The following is a 15272-nucleotide window of genomic DNA, read 5'->3' as shown; positions in this document are numbered from 1 at the left end:
ATATCTCTATCTTCAGTCAATTGCATGATCATTGGTCTCATTAGCTAGACTTCCTACCCTACCGAGTTCCGGCTTAAGTTTGTTTATAATTTCTTCCCAGCAAGATGGGCTCTCTGTCCTCTCCCGAATACGATGTTATCATCGTTGGTGGTGGCTTCGCCGGATGTTACACCCTTGACCAACTCCGAAAGGCTGGATTCAAGACCCTTGTGATCGACGACGCAGCCGATCTTGGCGGTGTCTGGTACTGGAACTGCTACGCTGGAGCACGTGTCGATACACCCGTGCCTCTCTATGAGTTCTCTGAAGAAGAGATCTGGAGGCCATGGACCTGGTCCGAGAAGTATCCCGGAAGAGAAGAGATCCGAAACTACTTCCAGCATGTCGAGTCCAAGCTACACCTCAAGAAGGACGTTATGTTCAACACCCACGTTGTCAGTGCTGACTTCGACAAAATCGGTTCCCACTGGACCATCACCACTGGCGACAAGTCCATCTTGACCGCCCGATACTTCATTCTCTGTACTGGCTTCGCTGCGAAACCAAATATCCCAGACTTCAAGGGCCTTGATTCCTTTACTGGCACCTCATGTCACACCTCGAAGTGGCCTCAGGAGGGTATTGACTTCAAGGGAAAGCGAGTTGGTATCGTCGGTAACGGCTCAAGCGGTCTTCAAGTCATACAGGAGATTGCCCCCGAAGTTGAACACCTGACAGTATTCCAACGCAGCCCAACCTACGCCCTCCCCATGCGACAAGTTCCCCTTTCTATTGAGGACCAGAAAAAGGAGACATACAAGGAGCTTTACGAGCTTCGTAAGAACACTTTTGCTGGCCTGGACTTCGAATTCAATCCTCAGGCTTGTGCCGAGACAACCGCAAAGGAGCGCCAGGCATTTTTTGAGGAGATTTGGGCAAAGGGCGGACTATCTTTCTGGTTGGGGACATATCAAGATGTCATCCGGAACAGAGAAGCCAACCAACACGCATACGAATTCTGGCGCAGCAAGGTCCTGGAGCGCGTCCATAAGCCCGCGATGCAGGAGCTTCTTGCCCCGGAGAAGCCGCCATACTACTTCGGAACCAAGCGAGCTACTCTCGAGCAGAGATACTACGAGGTCTACAACTGTGACAACGTGGCTCTGATTGACACCAAGGCCAATGCCATCGCGGAGGTTGTCCCCGACGGTGTCTTCACCGCCGATGGCGAGCTGCACAAGTTTGACGTTCTCATTCTTGCTACTGGCTTTGACTCAGTGACGGGAGGTATCTTGGCGATCGATATTAAAGGCGAGAATGGGCAGTCATTGAAAGAGAAGTGGGCGAAGGGCACAACGACGCACCTTGGAATGATGACTGCTGGGTTCCCCAATGCACTGTTCGTCTACGGGCCTCAAGGTCCGACATCGTTCTGTAACGGACCTACGTGTGCTGAGCTCCAGGGCGGTTGGATCCGCGATACACTTGTTCACTTGCGAAAGAACGGCAAACGCTACATTAACCCTCGTCCGGATGTTGAGCAAGAGTGGCGAGAACTTGTCAACCGTATTGGAGACGAGACTCTGCTGCCCCAGACAAAGTCTGAGTACATGGGGACCAATATTCCAGGGAAGCCTAAAGGTAAGAAGTCATCCTACCGCCCCTTTTTGCTCAATACTCAAGGAAAATCGCTGACTTCATAGCAGAGATGCTCAACTTCCTTGGCGGCGTCGTCGAGTATACTCGACGCATCAATGACTCGCTCAACACGGGCCTCCAGGATTTCACCGTCCAGTAAGAAGGGATGGAAAGTGTTTATTAGGGGAAACTGTGCGGGGTTTTGCTTGCTCGTGAGTCGAACATAGAAATATACCATCTGTTCTTTCCTGTTGCGGAAGCTCGGCGCCGACCCGGCGTTGTTCCCGGTTTCACGGCGCGGCAGCGTGCATATTGTATTTCTCGGCGGTGCCACATCGGGTTCGCGGCCAAGAGGAAACCCCGATGCGGTGTGCGGTCTCCTCCATGCGAGCATCCATCAGCCACTTGCAGGCTACGGACCGTTCCGTAGTGTCTTCCAGCCCTGGTCCGGCAGCCGTCGAGCAAGGATGGGCACATCCGTTACGGGGGAGAGGCGGAATCAAACGTGACGTTGTGCAACGGAACAAATCATGCGATAACGTCGCTATCTTACCAAGCAACAGCTATATGCCAAGAAACTGAGTAATGGAGTGAGTCATGATGTTACAGATGTGATGGCGGCTTTATGGGCGTCAGTCAAGAGGGGGCTTCTGCGGTAGCACCTTGCGGACATAAAGACGTTCAGTTCCAGCGTTGGACCTGGCGTCGATTGGGTCGTGGACTTAACCAAGACCGGCAGCTCAGTCTATATTATCACAATGTCTTTGAGCTCCTTTTTATTGTTGAGAACTCAGCCGCTGGCTCACATTGCTTTAGTGGCACTCAGTTCTTTCCTGCTCTTTTATCTAGCTCGAGGCATTTATCAAGCGTATTTCTCGCGGTTGAGTCACATTCCAGGCCCCAAGTTATGGACCATATTCCCATTCATTCCCAAATTCAAGATACTGTTCGGCACCATCGACCAAGATATCCGCGAGTTTCACAGAAAATACGGCAATGTTGTACGTTATTCGCCAGATGCGGTGACATTTACGACAAGCCAGGCCTGGAAGACTATCTACGGCCATGGGCACGGGCAGTTTCCAAAGTACAGTGCCTCCAAGCAACTCGACCCTGACTCCAACATCCTCGACGCCGATGATGTCAACCATGCTCGGATTCGCCGAGGAGTAGCCCACGCTTTTTCGCCACGGTCTCTGGCTGACCAAGAGCCGATCATTCACGACTATGTCGATAAGCTCGTACGAAGGTTATCAGATGTGGCTGAGTCCCGAATGCCGACAGAGATGGGGAGATGGTTCCATATCGCTTCCTTCGACATTATCGGCGACTTGACGTTCGGGGAGTCTTTGGGTGGTCTCGACAATAACGAGTTCCATCATGTGGTAAGCTCTGTCCTCATGTTTATCGAGCGAGCTAGAAAGCTCTTCGAACTTAACACACTACTTGGCCCGCTATCGTGGATCGTCTTGCCGATTTTAGCGCGGGATGTTCAGAAGGGCTTTATGGACCAGTTTGACTACACCAGAAAAGCCGTAAACAAGCGATTGGGGAATGACTCTGAAATCATCCGCAAAGACTTTATGCAAGGTTTGCTCCGTGGGAGAGACGAGAAGAGTATTAATTCCATCGAAGAGATTGTTACAAACTCGAATACCCTCTTCGTCGCCGGTAGTGATACCACGGCCACTTTGATGACGGCTTGCACTTTCTACCTCTTATCAACGCCTCATGCACACAGAAGAGCAGTTGAAGAAGTCAGAGCTGCGTTTAAGTCACCCGGCGAAATCAACTTTACGGATGCCACGGCACGTCTGCCTTACCTCCTCGCTGTGCTCAACGAGACCTTCAGACTCTATCCACCCGTGCCGACTTCGCTTGAGAGAATTGTTCCAGACACAAAAGAACCAGCGTACATTGAAGGAATGTTTCTCCCTCCAGGGGTAAGTGCTTCACAGTCTTTGACCCTTTCCTCGTCCAAGCTTGAAAATTTGCTAACAGAGACGTGTTAAAGACTCGTGTTGGGGTTCATCACTCCGCTGCCGGTCTATCAACTTCCAACTTTGCTGAGCCAGAGAGCTTTGCTCCTGAACGATGGCTTCCCAGTGTTGCTCAAGACCCTAAGTCTCCATTTTATGCGGACAAGCGGGACGCTATCCAGCCATTCTCGTATGGCCCTCGCAATTGCATCGGGAAGCACTTGGCATACAATGAGATGCGCGTCATCATTTCGCGACTGCTATGGGAATTCGATATGAAGCTCGATTCGTCTTCGACCAATTGGACACAGCCATATTCTAAGCACAAAGCCTGGTCCATCTGGAAGAAACCACCTCTGTTGGTGCACATCAAGAGACGTCCTTTGGCAATCTAGAACCTGACCGAAAGTGGGAATAAACAATCTTTCAACGCAGGCCACGAGGATTCTTGCATTTACAACAGTCTTAGCCGATTGGTATTTAAATGAGAAGCATGATGGGCTTCAATGCCACTACCTGCCAGAACAAATTTACCTTATGGACCCAGGCCTCCCATAATTTTCAAAATCTTGCTTATCGGGCTCTTGAGCTTGTCTGCCTTCTTCCAGTATCCTGCAGCCGCCAAACCGGTGACTACCAAAAAGTCCATGTCCAGCGTTTGAGGGGGAACGAATAGTTCAAAAACCGGACTTGGGTCGCCCCCTCGACCTTCAGGCTTTCCTGACCATCTTGCTAAAATTCGATTCCCATCGGTCTTCAGGTAAAGCGTGTTCGTCGACATGGTATTTTTGGACATAACCCATCGGTAGTTGCAGCCGTTGAAGTTGATTTCGTGTCCATGGCTGTAGTCCGTAAGCCCCAGACTGAGTTCTGATCTGCGTAGGGTGATTTGTGTTCTTGAGGACATGGTGTGGTATTTGATGATACCAACGGCATTGCCTGCGGGGACCTGTGCTCTGGGGTCGGCGGAGACAATCGCAAGTACGCCGCTTTCAATGTTCTCGTTGACAGTCCACACTGGAAACTGTCGTCCGCTCTGATCAACGCGGTATATGGTTCTTTGGGTTCCGCCGTAAACATCTCTGAGTTGGAGAGTTTCGCATACTGGGATGTTGATCTTCGAGTCTTTAATATAGTCGTCGGTGATTTCATACCAGCCCATACTGAAAATGGATCGCAATGCGTGAGAAATTTGGATTTGTCTTGCTCAAGTCTTTGTGCGTTAGATAGAGGTCAAGCGATATGTTATAGCACAAAATGAAAGCGAAGACTGATAGCTCTGTGGATGGCTTTGCAGCTATTTAAAGTCCGAGAATTGAGCAGGAGGATCCTCTTAGCATTGCCAGAAGACAAGACAGACCACATGATGTGTAAATGCACTTCGCCGCAAACCTATGCAGAAGAATGATATCATTGGATCTTTTTCGGCTCATTGAGACAAACTTGCCCGAACTGGGAAGTAAAAAGTCCTCTGTACGTGCAAGGCAGCAAGGTTGTTCCGCTAGGTCTTACTTCTCTGACCAGTGCCAAGCGTGGCTCATCATCGCAAGCGAGCTTAACAGGGGTTGACTAACCTGTCGCGACTCCCCAGGCTAAGGTAGGCAACGTTGTTAAAGAGCTCAAGATGGGAACGGAGACTCCAATCGTTTTAGTTTCTTCTTCGTGGTGACCTTATAAATTTACTTTATCTGGTCGTGTTCAACACCACTGGATGTAAATCCCATCTTCGCCAGACTACATCATTTGGGTTTGCATTGACCTTATCTATTTCGGTGTTCCCATATTATTGCGTTACCTTTTCGGAATCGTTGAACTCGAAGGGAAAATGCTGTCAGCAGTGTATTCCAGAACCCATGTACCGGCTTCCCAGGTTTCCCAGTCCTCCTCCTTCGCCGCATCTCCAAGCATCTTCAGGGCCTTGACGCGCCAGATGTAAGTACCAGCCGGCACGGGAGCTTTGTTATCGTCGGAACCATCCCAATACCAAGTGGAACCGTTCCATGGGACCTCTGACGTACTCTGGTAGGAGTTGACCACTACATTTCCAGTCTTTGCGTCTACCATGTGAATGCTCATGTTGCGCGACTGCAAGAAGAGGAAGACCTCGATGCCGGGAAACTCATTGCCTGGGAACGAAGCTGGAATATCTGCGGTGATGTTCAACGTGCAGGTATAAACGCGGCCTGGTTCGGCATGCGATGCCTTGCCGGCAGTTACATTGTATGACGACAGATAAGATTTGTCCCGGTTGATGCTGTGTAAGGTAGTCAATGGCGCGCCGAAGCCGGTGTAGGGTAGCGAGAGTTTGTTGATGTCAGCTGCACCCTTGGCTTCAATGTTGATGTAGCCTCCAAAATAGGACACACGAGTTGAAGCTTCCGACAAAGCGGGCTCTTTTGAGACCGAAACCGAAACAGTGGCTGTCTTCCCTGGCTCAACTGAGAGAGTTGTAGGGTTGATGCTGACTTCGGCGTACACTGGATACACCACGGCCTCAGTGAGTTGGTAGCTATCCACCTTCTCAAGCACATAGCCAGAGCTGGCTCCAACATGACTCAGATCGTAGGTGGTAGTCTTCAACCCGGTGTTCTTGATTGTGAAGGTTAACTCTTTGGGGCGGTTGGCCGTGTCATTGAATGAAAGGGCAGAGGCGCTGAGTAATGTGGTCGAGTGAACTGCTCCCCACGCGTCGACAAGGCCAGACCCTTGTTGGAAGACGGGTGCCAGGAAGTCTCCAGTGTTTCCTTTTCCATCGTACCACTTGACAGGCCGTGATGTGGCCGCGATGACATTCCGGATATCTTCAGAGCTGTAATCTGGATGCTGCTGTTTGACAAGCGCAGCGATGCCGGCGACAAACGGGGTGGCCTGGCTAGTGCCTAACGTAACACACCTATCAATGACAGTGCTCGCATAGCTCGCGGATAGAGGTTCAACTTACCACTGACCACTCCATAGCCTCCAAGCCATCCAGGGAAAGTACTCAAGATATTTCCTCCGGGGGCATGGAATGCGGGCATGGATCCTGCTCGAAGAGTTGGGCCCCAGCTGGTGAACACGGAGCTCATGAGACCAGAGCGGTTATTGGCCTTATAAGTGAGACTAACATCTGCAAAAGAGACCTCGTTGGCAAGGAACACCTGAACGGAACCGTGCTTTGCCTTGGCATCCAGTAGTTGCTTTGCTGTTTCATAGTCAACCGTGACAGCCCCTTTCTGGTTTGCTGCGGAGACCTTGAGGAATAGCGGGCCTTCAGAGACCGTGTAATTGCTCCAGCTGTAGTACATGACATAAGGGATGCCAAACTCTTTCGTGAGTGAGACTGTAGAGTTATCGGCTGCCATCCAGCATTGGTCAAACTGGGAGAGGAAAATGACTTTGGACAAGTCGGCCGGCAAACTAGACTTATCAGGGAGCAGCTGGCAACCATTGGTGTTGGGTGTGTCTGAAGTCCAGACTGTCAGCCCTTCTTTTGATGGGAAATCGAACGGCATGCCAGGGACAAAGCGAAGCGATCCACCTTCACCTCCTGCGGTCCAATTGCCTCCCCAGTTGTAGTAAGGAGTTTGCGAGTTGTCGGTAGACCCAACGGCGGCGATAGCATCTGCACCCCCAGGGCTGGCGCCTGTGAAGATGCCAGGGCCACCGTTTCCGGCTACAAGGGAGATATAGGTGCCATTGTTGAACAGTCGTGTGGCTACGATAGACCAGGGGTCTTGAACCTGTCAGTACTTCCCCTTCTTTGAGTTTAGAACTTAGAATGGGGCCGAATTACCTTCAGGGAAAGTAAGGGCACCCCCATATGAACATGATATAACGTCGACGCCTCTTTCTGCAGCTTCGAGGAACGAGTTGATGATCGCGTCATCCGTAGTTCCTGAAGTACAACCTGTGATGCGGTAAAGCTCGTATGTGGCATCAGGGGCCACGCCAACGACACCAAACCTCCCCTCATCACCCTTGGCTCCTACAATACCCAGAACATGTGTGCCATGGAAGGAACAGTTGTCACGAACATCATTGTCGCCGTCTGTCATGTCGTGAGCATAGACAATGTTGGTCTTGCTGAGGCCCGGAGTATCGATGTCGAAACCGCTGTCAATGACTGCCACACGGATGCCTTTACCAGTGATATTGCTGGCGTGTAGCTTCGACACCCCAGTATCAACATGCGTCGGCAAGGTATCGGCTGCGATATTGTCTCTTGCTTGGAGAGCCAAGACCTGAGACAAGTCGCGCGTGGACGAACCATGAGTGCTGCTTCCCCAATCGCCGTCAGAAATACCTGGAATTCTCGGCATGTGGACGGCTGGTGCTGCTGAAGTTACAGGCCAGGCCTTCTGAATGCCATCAATCGACTGTATGGTCGACAGCACCGCCTTCTGAGAAACTCCATTGTTGGTGCAGTCGACGTTGAAAGATCCGCCTTGAAATACAGCGTGAGTGAAATGATATCGCGAAGATGCAGTGCAGTCTAAGCCAGAAGCTGCCAAAGATGCCTGAGTCCGGCTGATGAGATCTGCTGGGCTCTGTTGCTAGGTTAGTGGCATCTACGCTACCGGGACACACTTGGGTGGCTTTACCAATTGCACTGATGAATCGAACTCAACAACAAACGCGTCATTGTAATCAGCCACAACCAAGCATGGGAGGCAAGCTGCGAAGGCAGCCTGCTTAATGAATGACTTCATGATGGTCCGGCGGACAGCTGAGTAAACCAAAATAATTTCAACCGTGATCCTTCGACCACGATCAATAATCGCCTCAATCCTTATAAAAGATCTGAGGTTCCTGGGAAAGACCCCTGACTCGCGCAGACCATCGCTTGGCCCCTACTGTAAAGTGCAATACGGGCTTTCGCTTTCGGTGCAAGCCGAATTGTCAGTGGCCGAACTCTAACAAATTGAGCGCAATTACCGACTTCTCCGTGTGCACCTCACTGTACGATCCTCGACGTGCTTCTTGCGCCTTGCCGCAGAAATAGCATAAAGGGGTCGGCCCTGGATGTCCGTTCTGTCCACTCATCCTTTGGCCTAGTGACGGCTTGAACTCTGAGCGTGCAGTACGCACAGTGTCATTGTAGTTCTTAGATTCTTGCACCTGGACTGCACGTGGCAAGATCATGCTTCCAAGTCTCTTAACAAGGCATTGATTTGGGAAACTGAGCTTGAATTTCTGCTTGAGCAAACTTTCCGTGCGATGAGCTGACACCCACAAGATTCCAGACTGGTTCCCACTTTGGAGACAGGCAACCAGACCATACATGCCCGTACCTGCTCCGGTTTGGCCGCGCCGAGACGTCCGTATTTGTTCGTTCGAACAGCCATAGGAGGGGAGCATCTCTCGTAGGCCCGCTAGACCGGGGGTCGAAAGTCAAACGGCTCACAGGCCAGCCCTCGTAGTCAAGCGCCTTCGGCTAAAACCCTTTGGAGCACGCGTTTCTTCTGATACAAGTTTGGATACTCCGTACTGTTTAGACCTGATGCTGCACAATTGTGCTATCGTTTGCCGCGGTCATTAATGGTATTGGCTTATGCGCTATTCTCACGATCTGTGAATTTTGTTCATCACGTCCCCGTGCAGCAACCCAAAATTGATTTCGTGACTCCTATCGTCTGTCAGTGCACCAGGCACCTCATCAAGTGAATTGGTCGGAGATAGTCGAAGGTTGCGCAGTCTCGCTAGGCGAGCTTTTCTGATATCAGACTACCTTGGATACCTGAGAACTTACACGTAGTCAAGTGTCCAAGCCACATTCGTCGCTCGGCGCCATTAAGCACAGGCACTCCGGGATATGCAGGACTTACATTACGACCATAGAGTGCGTTTTCGACCTACATACATGCAAATTCAACGCCTCATGTAATAATATCAATCTCTGCCAACAGCCCATTTGGTGGCATCCCTCAACCAAGAAAAGACCATGTCCGTTCCCTTTGACCCGTTTCTGGCAACAAGGCCCCTCTTTGGGTCGGGGTCTGGACCCGGCGCGTTGAAAGCTTCGACCAAGCGCGTGTTGTCTTTGCCAACTTCCAAAATTGATCCTCCGACAAGAGCTTCCTCCTCGACGCATCGTAGCATTGCCTCAGCAACCTCTCGCGGGGTGACCCAACCATCCTGCGCTTCGTCCAGATTGACCAGCTTCTCCGGATGCTCAGTCCAGAGCGGCGTCCGTACGACACCCGGTGCAACAGCGTTAACGCGGACCCCATTTGTCTCTTCCAAGCGAGCGAGACTGCGGACGAACCCAGTAATAGCGAATTTGGAAGCTGCGTAGAGAGGAGCATTGATGTTTGCAACCTGTCCAGCCACTGATGAAATGTGAACTATGCGCTTTGGGTTTTCGGGCGAAGCTTCGATAGAAGGTGGCAAGGCGGCGTTCGTGGCCTCCTTGGGATGAAGCCAGTACGAGATGGCCAGCTGCGTAGAACGGATGGGATGGGTGATGTTGATATCAAGCAGAGCATATTTCCCGCCTTCTACACTGTCCTTGCTCTCGGATGACCCAGGAGGGTGCCAGAAGTTGGACCAGTGCGGCTCATAGACACCCGCTCCGGGACAGAAGATGTCGAAGCTCCCAAATTCCTCCATGGCGACCTTGAACATGTTGGATAGTGCCGGCCATGATGTCACATCGGTCTTGACGAAGACTGCGCGTGGCCTGGCGTTCGACTTGTCTTGGTAGCTCGAAACGAGCTGCTCCGCCTCCGGCCGAAGAGCCAGGTCAGCAATGACGACATTGCAACCACGCTGAAGGAGCAGCTCAGCAAAGGAAAAGTTGATACCTAGGATTAATGAAATTACTAAATATTTTCTAATGCGGTGGTGACAGGTCCGCTTGGTTGATACCTGAGCCAGCCCCTGTGATAATGGCCGTCTTTCCGACCACGCTATAAGGTGCGATTGATTTCTTGGTGGGGTGCGTCATCTCGCCGAATATGTTGGAAGTATGGAAAGACCAGCTGCTAATCGATAGAAACTTGATTGCCGGCGTTCGCAGTTCACGAAGGCAATCCTTTGAAGTAATGTACCACGGTGTTATGAGGGTGCTACGGGAGACGATTTTGTGATCTGAATGATGTTAATCTTGGGGCAATTGAGTAGGGGTAAGTAGCACATCGAGAACTTTGGCGAGGGGTGAGAGTATGGATCGGCTTGTACACGCTCACGAGGCCGACGATCGGACCCTGAGCTATGTCGAATGAGACGAACTGGCGAAAGACAGGTCCACGCAGTCTGTAACGCCATGTATGGCTTCTCCACGGGGCGTGCTCCGTTTACCCCGCAGAGGAACTCGTTGAGACGAGTGGAGGCATGGCTAACCTCATCCAGGCGCTTAGACTTGCCTCAAGTAGGTACTGTGATGCCACTACATTTTTGCCCACCAATGCCGACTGGAAGAGAGCAAGATCAACGAGTGGCTGGTTCACTAGAGACAACAGAATCCTACAGAGTCGTAGAGCAAGTATCGGATGGGAGGACTGCTGATATTCGAAATGTACCAGCATTCTGATATGCTATTCAAATGAAAGCATGTAAAAATCAATCGTCCATAAATCTTTATTACAACTAGGTGACTGAAGGCCATCGGAATTTCAACACCTGCCCATCAGGAAGACGAGAAAGGGCATAAAAAGACGTACCATACCAAGGCAAACTCGCCAGATAACCTGAAGCTTAATCTATTGAAGGGTATTGAAATTGTAAATCAGAAACTACCTTAGTTAACAGCTTTTCAACCATCATTCTTGAGTACCTTTTGCACTGAGTCCACCACGGAGCTGAATTTCCCCAGAGTCATGAGTGGTGAATTGATTGTCATCCGAGCGAAGAAACCGAGCGTTGAAACCAGATATCTGAAGATCGTGGCCCGCTCATTCGCCCTTGAGATGAAAGTCGCAACGAGGCAGAACGAACTGACGGCAATGCGCACCAAATTCCTGGAAGAGTGTTAGGTTAGTGCTAAGAGCGAAGAAGACAAAGCGACGGAGACATACTGATCTGTACCCGCCTTGGTGGGATCGACCTCGACGAGTAGTTTCAAGATATCAATAGCAGACTCAAGAACCCTTTGTTCGATCTTATCAGTGCTTGAGTCACCCAAAGAACTAGCTGAAAAACGTCCACAGACGCACAACACTAGCTCGAAGTAGAGTAGGCTTGCTGAGATATCCCCCTCTGAAGGTGTCATACACGGACTATTCGGTGAGGCGATTCTCGGATCCCACGTCATGGCTGATGCGGGCTGATGCCGTGTCGTGAAGACGTCAACTTTCAACTGTTGAAGCTGTTCCAACCAGTTGTCTAGATTCTCTGATGTGAAGACCATAGACTGTGAAAGAGCTTCCTGACTGTCAAAGTCGCTTGCTATCCTGGCACAACATTGAGCTAGACGGTAATGAACCCCAAAGGTTTGCATCAACGGCTTTCTGGCTTCGATCCCGGAAGACATCGGCTCGTGGTCGATGTAGGCATCATTCAAAGCCTAGGCAAGAGTATATAGGTTAGTGTATGACTGATATGGCTAATGCATAGAGTCGGCAGGCTTACCGAAGCTTGTCCGTTTCGCAATCGATACGGCTTTTCGATAGTGTACAGCAGCCAGAACGCGTGCTTTAATGATTCGACCTCTTCGGTCGTTTGACAAACTGTCTTCAAGCATGCTAGATTGTTTAGTTTAAGGGATTGGGCGCAGGAGACTGCAACTCCTAGCAACCAATCCGTGTCCGCTGGTTTCCACAAGGCTGAGGCAACAAGCTTTGCGAATGGTGTCAGCTATAAATGAGAATTTCACATACTAGTGTTTAGAAGACTTTCAAATCGACTCCTATACTTACAAGTGTAATAAGCGCCTAAATAGTTCAGTCAGAATGGCTCGCTGTACTCAAGTAGCGCGGTGTGTAGAGGTACCTTGAAGCTCAGAGCTGTTGAAGGGCACATGTGTATTTTCTCGATGTGCACCATTGCGTTGCTATATAAGCATCTCATGTGCGATTCTGTCTCTTGTGACACTCCGGATCGCCTCATCGAGGTCAAACAACCGATAGAAAGGGCCGCGTACACGATCGAACTATTGACATGGTCCGACATCCCCTTCATAACCACATCTTCGAAGAGTCGTGAAATCTCAGTCTCTCCTATGTATCTCGACCCACTACGAGAGATTGTTAGAGAACAATCGATCTGTCAGAATCGTATGCTATAATTTCGAATGACTCACAGATATGGTTCAGATGCGGTGAAAGCTAAGGGTCAAAGTTAGCCCCTATCTCCATATCTATCTAGACTGCTCTGGGAACTGATAGCAGTGTACCATGAAGAAACTCAACTAGTGTTTCAAGGCTGGGCTGAACTCTTTGATAAGTGTTCTCCGGAAGCTTCGGGCTGTAACAGCAGGTGGTAGATTCGTCTACAAGATCCATGAGGTTCTGTCCGAACTGTTTAGAATTGCAAGAACTCCGATCCCGTCCTATGAGGAGCTTCACCATATCGGTTGTTGAGTACGCAGATGTTACTCATCATCTTGTCAGCTAAGCTCAGGTGTTCTAAAATCATGAAACGTAGTCATACCACGAACAGGATGGTCGACAGTGCTCTCGTCGTTGGCTGTCTGCAGATTTGAAAGATTCCAGCCGGCTGTTGCCAGACCGTCAAAATCCTGTAGACCAGAAACGCTATGTCCATTGGACAAAAGCTGTGTGCTCCAACAATACTCCAATGCCGAAGAGACTGGACTGGCGATGATCTCCGTGCTTTGTATTCCTAGAGCTTCAGGCGAGTTCAACAGACCACTTGACAACGGTCCCCAGTGTTCTTCGAGGGATTCAGTTGTCATAGTGGTCGGGAATTGCCCAAGATCCAAGAGTCTGTTCACTCCAGAGAGTGACGACTGAGTTGATGATGACCCAAAGTAGCGTAAGTGGTCTGTTGGTGATGGGGGTGATGTGGACTGCTGTGACGCATAGCTGAAGTCTTCGAATGAAGCACTCTGTCTGGTTGTTGCGTTCAAGCCTGAGAGGTTGTGCTTAGTTACTGTATGGTAATCAACGCAGTCTGTTTGGATCTTCCTACTGTTTTGGCTGGATCTTCCTCTCTTCTTCGGTGTGACATAGAAGCAGAATGAGGCGGATGACTGCAGATCATGAGAATCCAGTCGTACTGTCGAGGCACCAGTACACTTACGAGGCACTTATCGCAGCTCGGTCTACCACCATCGCCTAAAAGTTGTCAGGTTGTCATTGTAAAGATTTGTTTGAGCATCCCAACCCACATCTTCGCTTTCGTACTTTGCAAGTCTCGCAAGCGCCAGGTCGACGTTTGTATACTCTCCCGCCAACGTCCGTGGTGTTTACTGAAGTCGGCGAAGACATCGCATGAAATAGCTTGGAATGGAATATGATGGATGGGATGGCAGAGGAAACAGACACAAGAGAGCTTATATCGTCGGGGTCAAGGTGTGTTGTGGGGGTCTTGGAATATGTAAACCATCCCCGCTTCATGTTCATCACAGCTGTGCGTAGTTCAAAGCACTGATAGACCCCGGGCCGTGATTTCCGAGTCGAGATGCAGGAGATCGTCCCGCGAGGACCATCCAAGGTAAGGTAGGCTGATAGCCCGATCCCTGTCCAATGAGTCCTGAAAGATCTAGCCGGCCATGGTTCTTGGACTACATGTAACAAATATCATGTCTCTTGAGGACGCTACTAAACCTTGAACAGGCAATGCTTGAGTCCTGCAATCATCCAGACGCCTCGTGGAATGGATTCTGCTGGACTTCTAGCCGAACTTTGATGGCTTGACCCCCCTCCCCTCCCTACCTTTCAGCTCAGGTCCCCATTGTTTCTAGGCCCGTTCCTATTCCTTGGATAGTAGTAGCTTGGGTGCATATCGAGAGGGACACATGTCTGGAGGTCAAGGCCTCCGTTCCCCCTCTTTGGAGTCGGCCCCACCCGCCGCATCGTTCACTTCGTGTTCCTATCTAAAAGCTCAGTGCGACAGCCACGGAGTTCCATTGGAGAAAGAGTTGTGATGATCTGTTTCAGAAGATTCGTTTATCCGAAGAAGGCTTCCTTGACTATTCCAGATGGTGAGCATTACCCGCAGGTCTGAGAGAGACTTGTGGATCAACTTCGGATTTCCCTCTCAAACCTTAAGGTCATACAATCAAGAGCTTCGCTTCACTAGGTTGATATCTGTTCATCTTATAGTAGAGTAGCTTGCTGAATTCACAAGATGATCACCCACTCGTGTTTTATTTTGCAGCGGCCTGCTTCTTTTCGTCGCCTCTTTCTCTTTCTCACTCTGGTATAAATCATCACTTCATATGTACTCCTGAGTCTGGGCGTTGTCCCCCCCCCCCCCCCCGCTGCGTTGGACAGCTTTCTGGTCCGGAATGATGTCCGAACTAGTGACTGAGGCGAGTGACTGACGACAGATATGTTCATTGTTATCATCGCCATCGCAACTTGCATCGATGATCGCCATGGGAAATGGTATCAGCGCTGCCAGCCGGATTACTTCACCAGGGCTAGGAACTCAAACGGTGCACAAATGGCCTGACTTTGACTTGCCGTGATGTTATCCGAATGAATGTTGGACAAGATTAGACCTCCCGCTAGGGTCACAACTCAGGTGTCGAGGAACATATGCATGCGTTGACTCGGGTGCAGGTGCGCG

At 50.3% G+C, this 15272-nt stretch overlaps 6 protein-coding genes across 6 annotated transcripts; 2 read left to right on the top strand and 4 right to left on the bottom strand.

The window, feature by feature from the left end:
- Nucleotides 1–104: 104 nt before the first annotated feature.
- CCOS01_10450 (uncharacterized protein) lies at nucleotides 105–1777 on the top strand (the record flags this gene model as incomplete). Its single annotated transcript, XM_060458605.1, has 2 exons — nucleotides 105–1620; nucleotides 1686–1777. 2 exons carry the CDS (start codon nucleotides 105–107, stop codon nucleotides 1775–1777), a joined length of 1608 nt encoding a protein of 535 aa, XP_060310407.1.
- Nucleotides 1778–2375: 598 nt separating this feature from the next.
- CCOS01_10449 (benzoate 4-monooxygenase cytochrome P450) lies at nucleotides 2376–3991 on the top strand (the record flags this gene model as incomplete). The annotated part of the gene is made up of 2 exons (XM_060458604.1): nucleotides 2376–3560; nucleotides 3632–3991. The coding sequence occupies 2 exons, from the start codon at nucleotides 2376–2378 to the stop codon at nucleotides 3989–3991; spliced, it is 1545 nt and encodes a 514-aa protein (XP_060310406.1).
- Nucleotides 3992–4131: 140 nt separating this feature from the next.
- CCOS01_10448 (uncharacterized protein) lies at nucleotides 4132–4758 on the bottom strand (the record flags this gene model as incomplete). Its single annotated transcript, XM_060458603.1, has 1 exon — nucleotides 4132–4758. The coding sequence occupies one exon, from the start codon at nucleotides 4756–4758 to the stop codon at nucleotides 4132–4134; it is 627 nt and encodes a 208-aa protein (XP_060310405.1).
- Nucleotides 4759–5387: 629 nt separating this feature from the next.
- Nucleotides 5388–8287, bottom strand: CCOS01_10447 (serine endopeptidase; the record flags this gene model as incomplete). The annotated part of the gene is made up of 4 exons (XM_060458602.1): nucleotides 5388–6475; nucleotides 6538–7311; nucleotides 7372–8125; nucleotides 8180–8287. The coding sequence occupies 4 exons, from the start codon at nucleotides 8285–8287 to the stop codon at nucleotides 5388–5390; spliced, it is 2724 nt and encodes a 907-aa protein (XP_060310404.1).
- A 1180-nt stretch (nucleotides 8288–9467) lies between these two features.
- Nucleotides 9468–10524, bottom strand: CCOS01_10446 (short chain dehydrogenase; the record flags this gene model as incomplete). Its single annotated transcript, XM_060458601.1, has 2 exons — nucleotides 9468–10381; nucleotides 10446–10524. 2 exons carry the CDS (start codon nucleotides 10522–10524, stop codon nucleotides 9468–9470), a joined length of 993 nt encoding a protein of 330 aa, XP_060310403.1.
- Nucleotides 10525–11331: 807 nt separating this feature from the next.
- On the bottom strand, nucleotides 11332–13431 carry CCOS01_10445 (uncharacterized protein; the record flags this gene model as incomplete). Its single annotated transcript, XM_060458600.1, has 6 exons — nucleotides 11332–11536; nucleotides 11594–12081; nucleotides 12434–12448; nucleotides 12699–12750; nucleotides 12817–12841; nucleotides 13167–13431. 6 exons carry the CDS (start codon nucleotides 13429–13431, stop codon nucleotides 11332–11334), a joined length of 1050 nt encoding a protein of 349 aa, XP_060310402.1.
- Nucleotides 13432–15272: the final 1841 nt, after the last annotated feature.

This window comes from Colletotrichum costaricense (assembly GCF_030867565.1).
Source record: "Colletotrichum costaricense strain IMI 309622 chromosome Unknown Scaffold_11.1, whole genome shotgun sequence".
NCBI lineage: Eukaryota > Fungi > Ascomycota > Sordariomycetes > Glomerellales > Glomerellaceae > Colletotrichum > Colletotrichum costaricense.
This window is presented reverse-complemented; position numbering and strand designations above follow the sequence as displayed.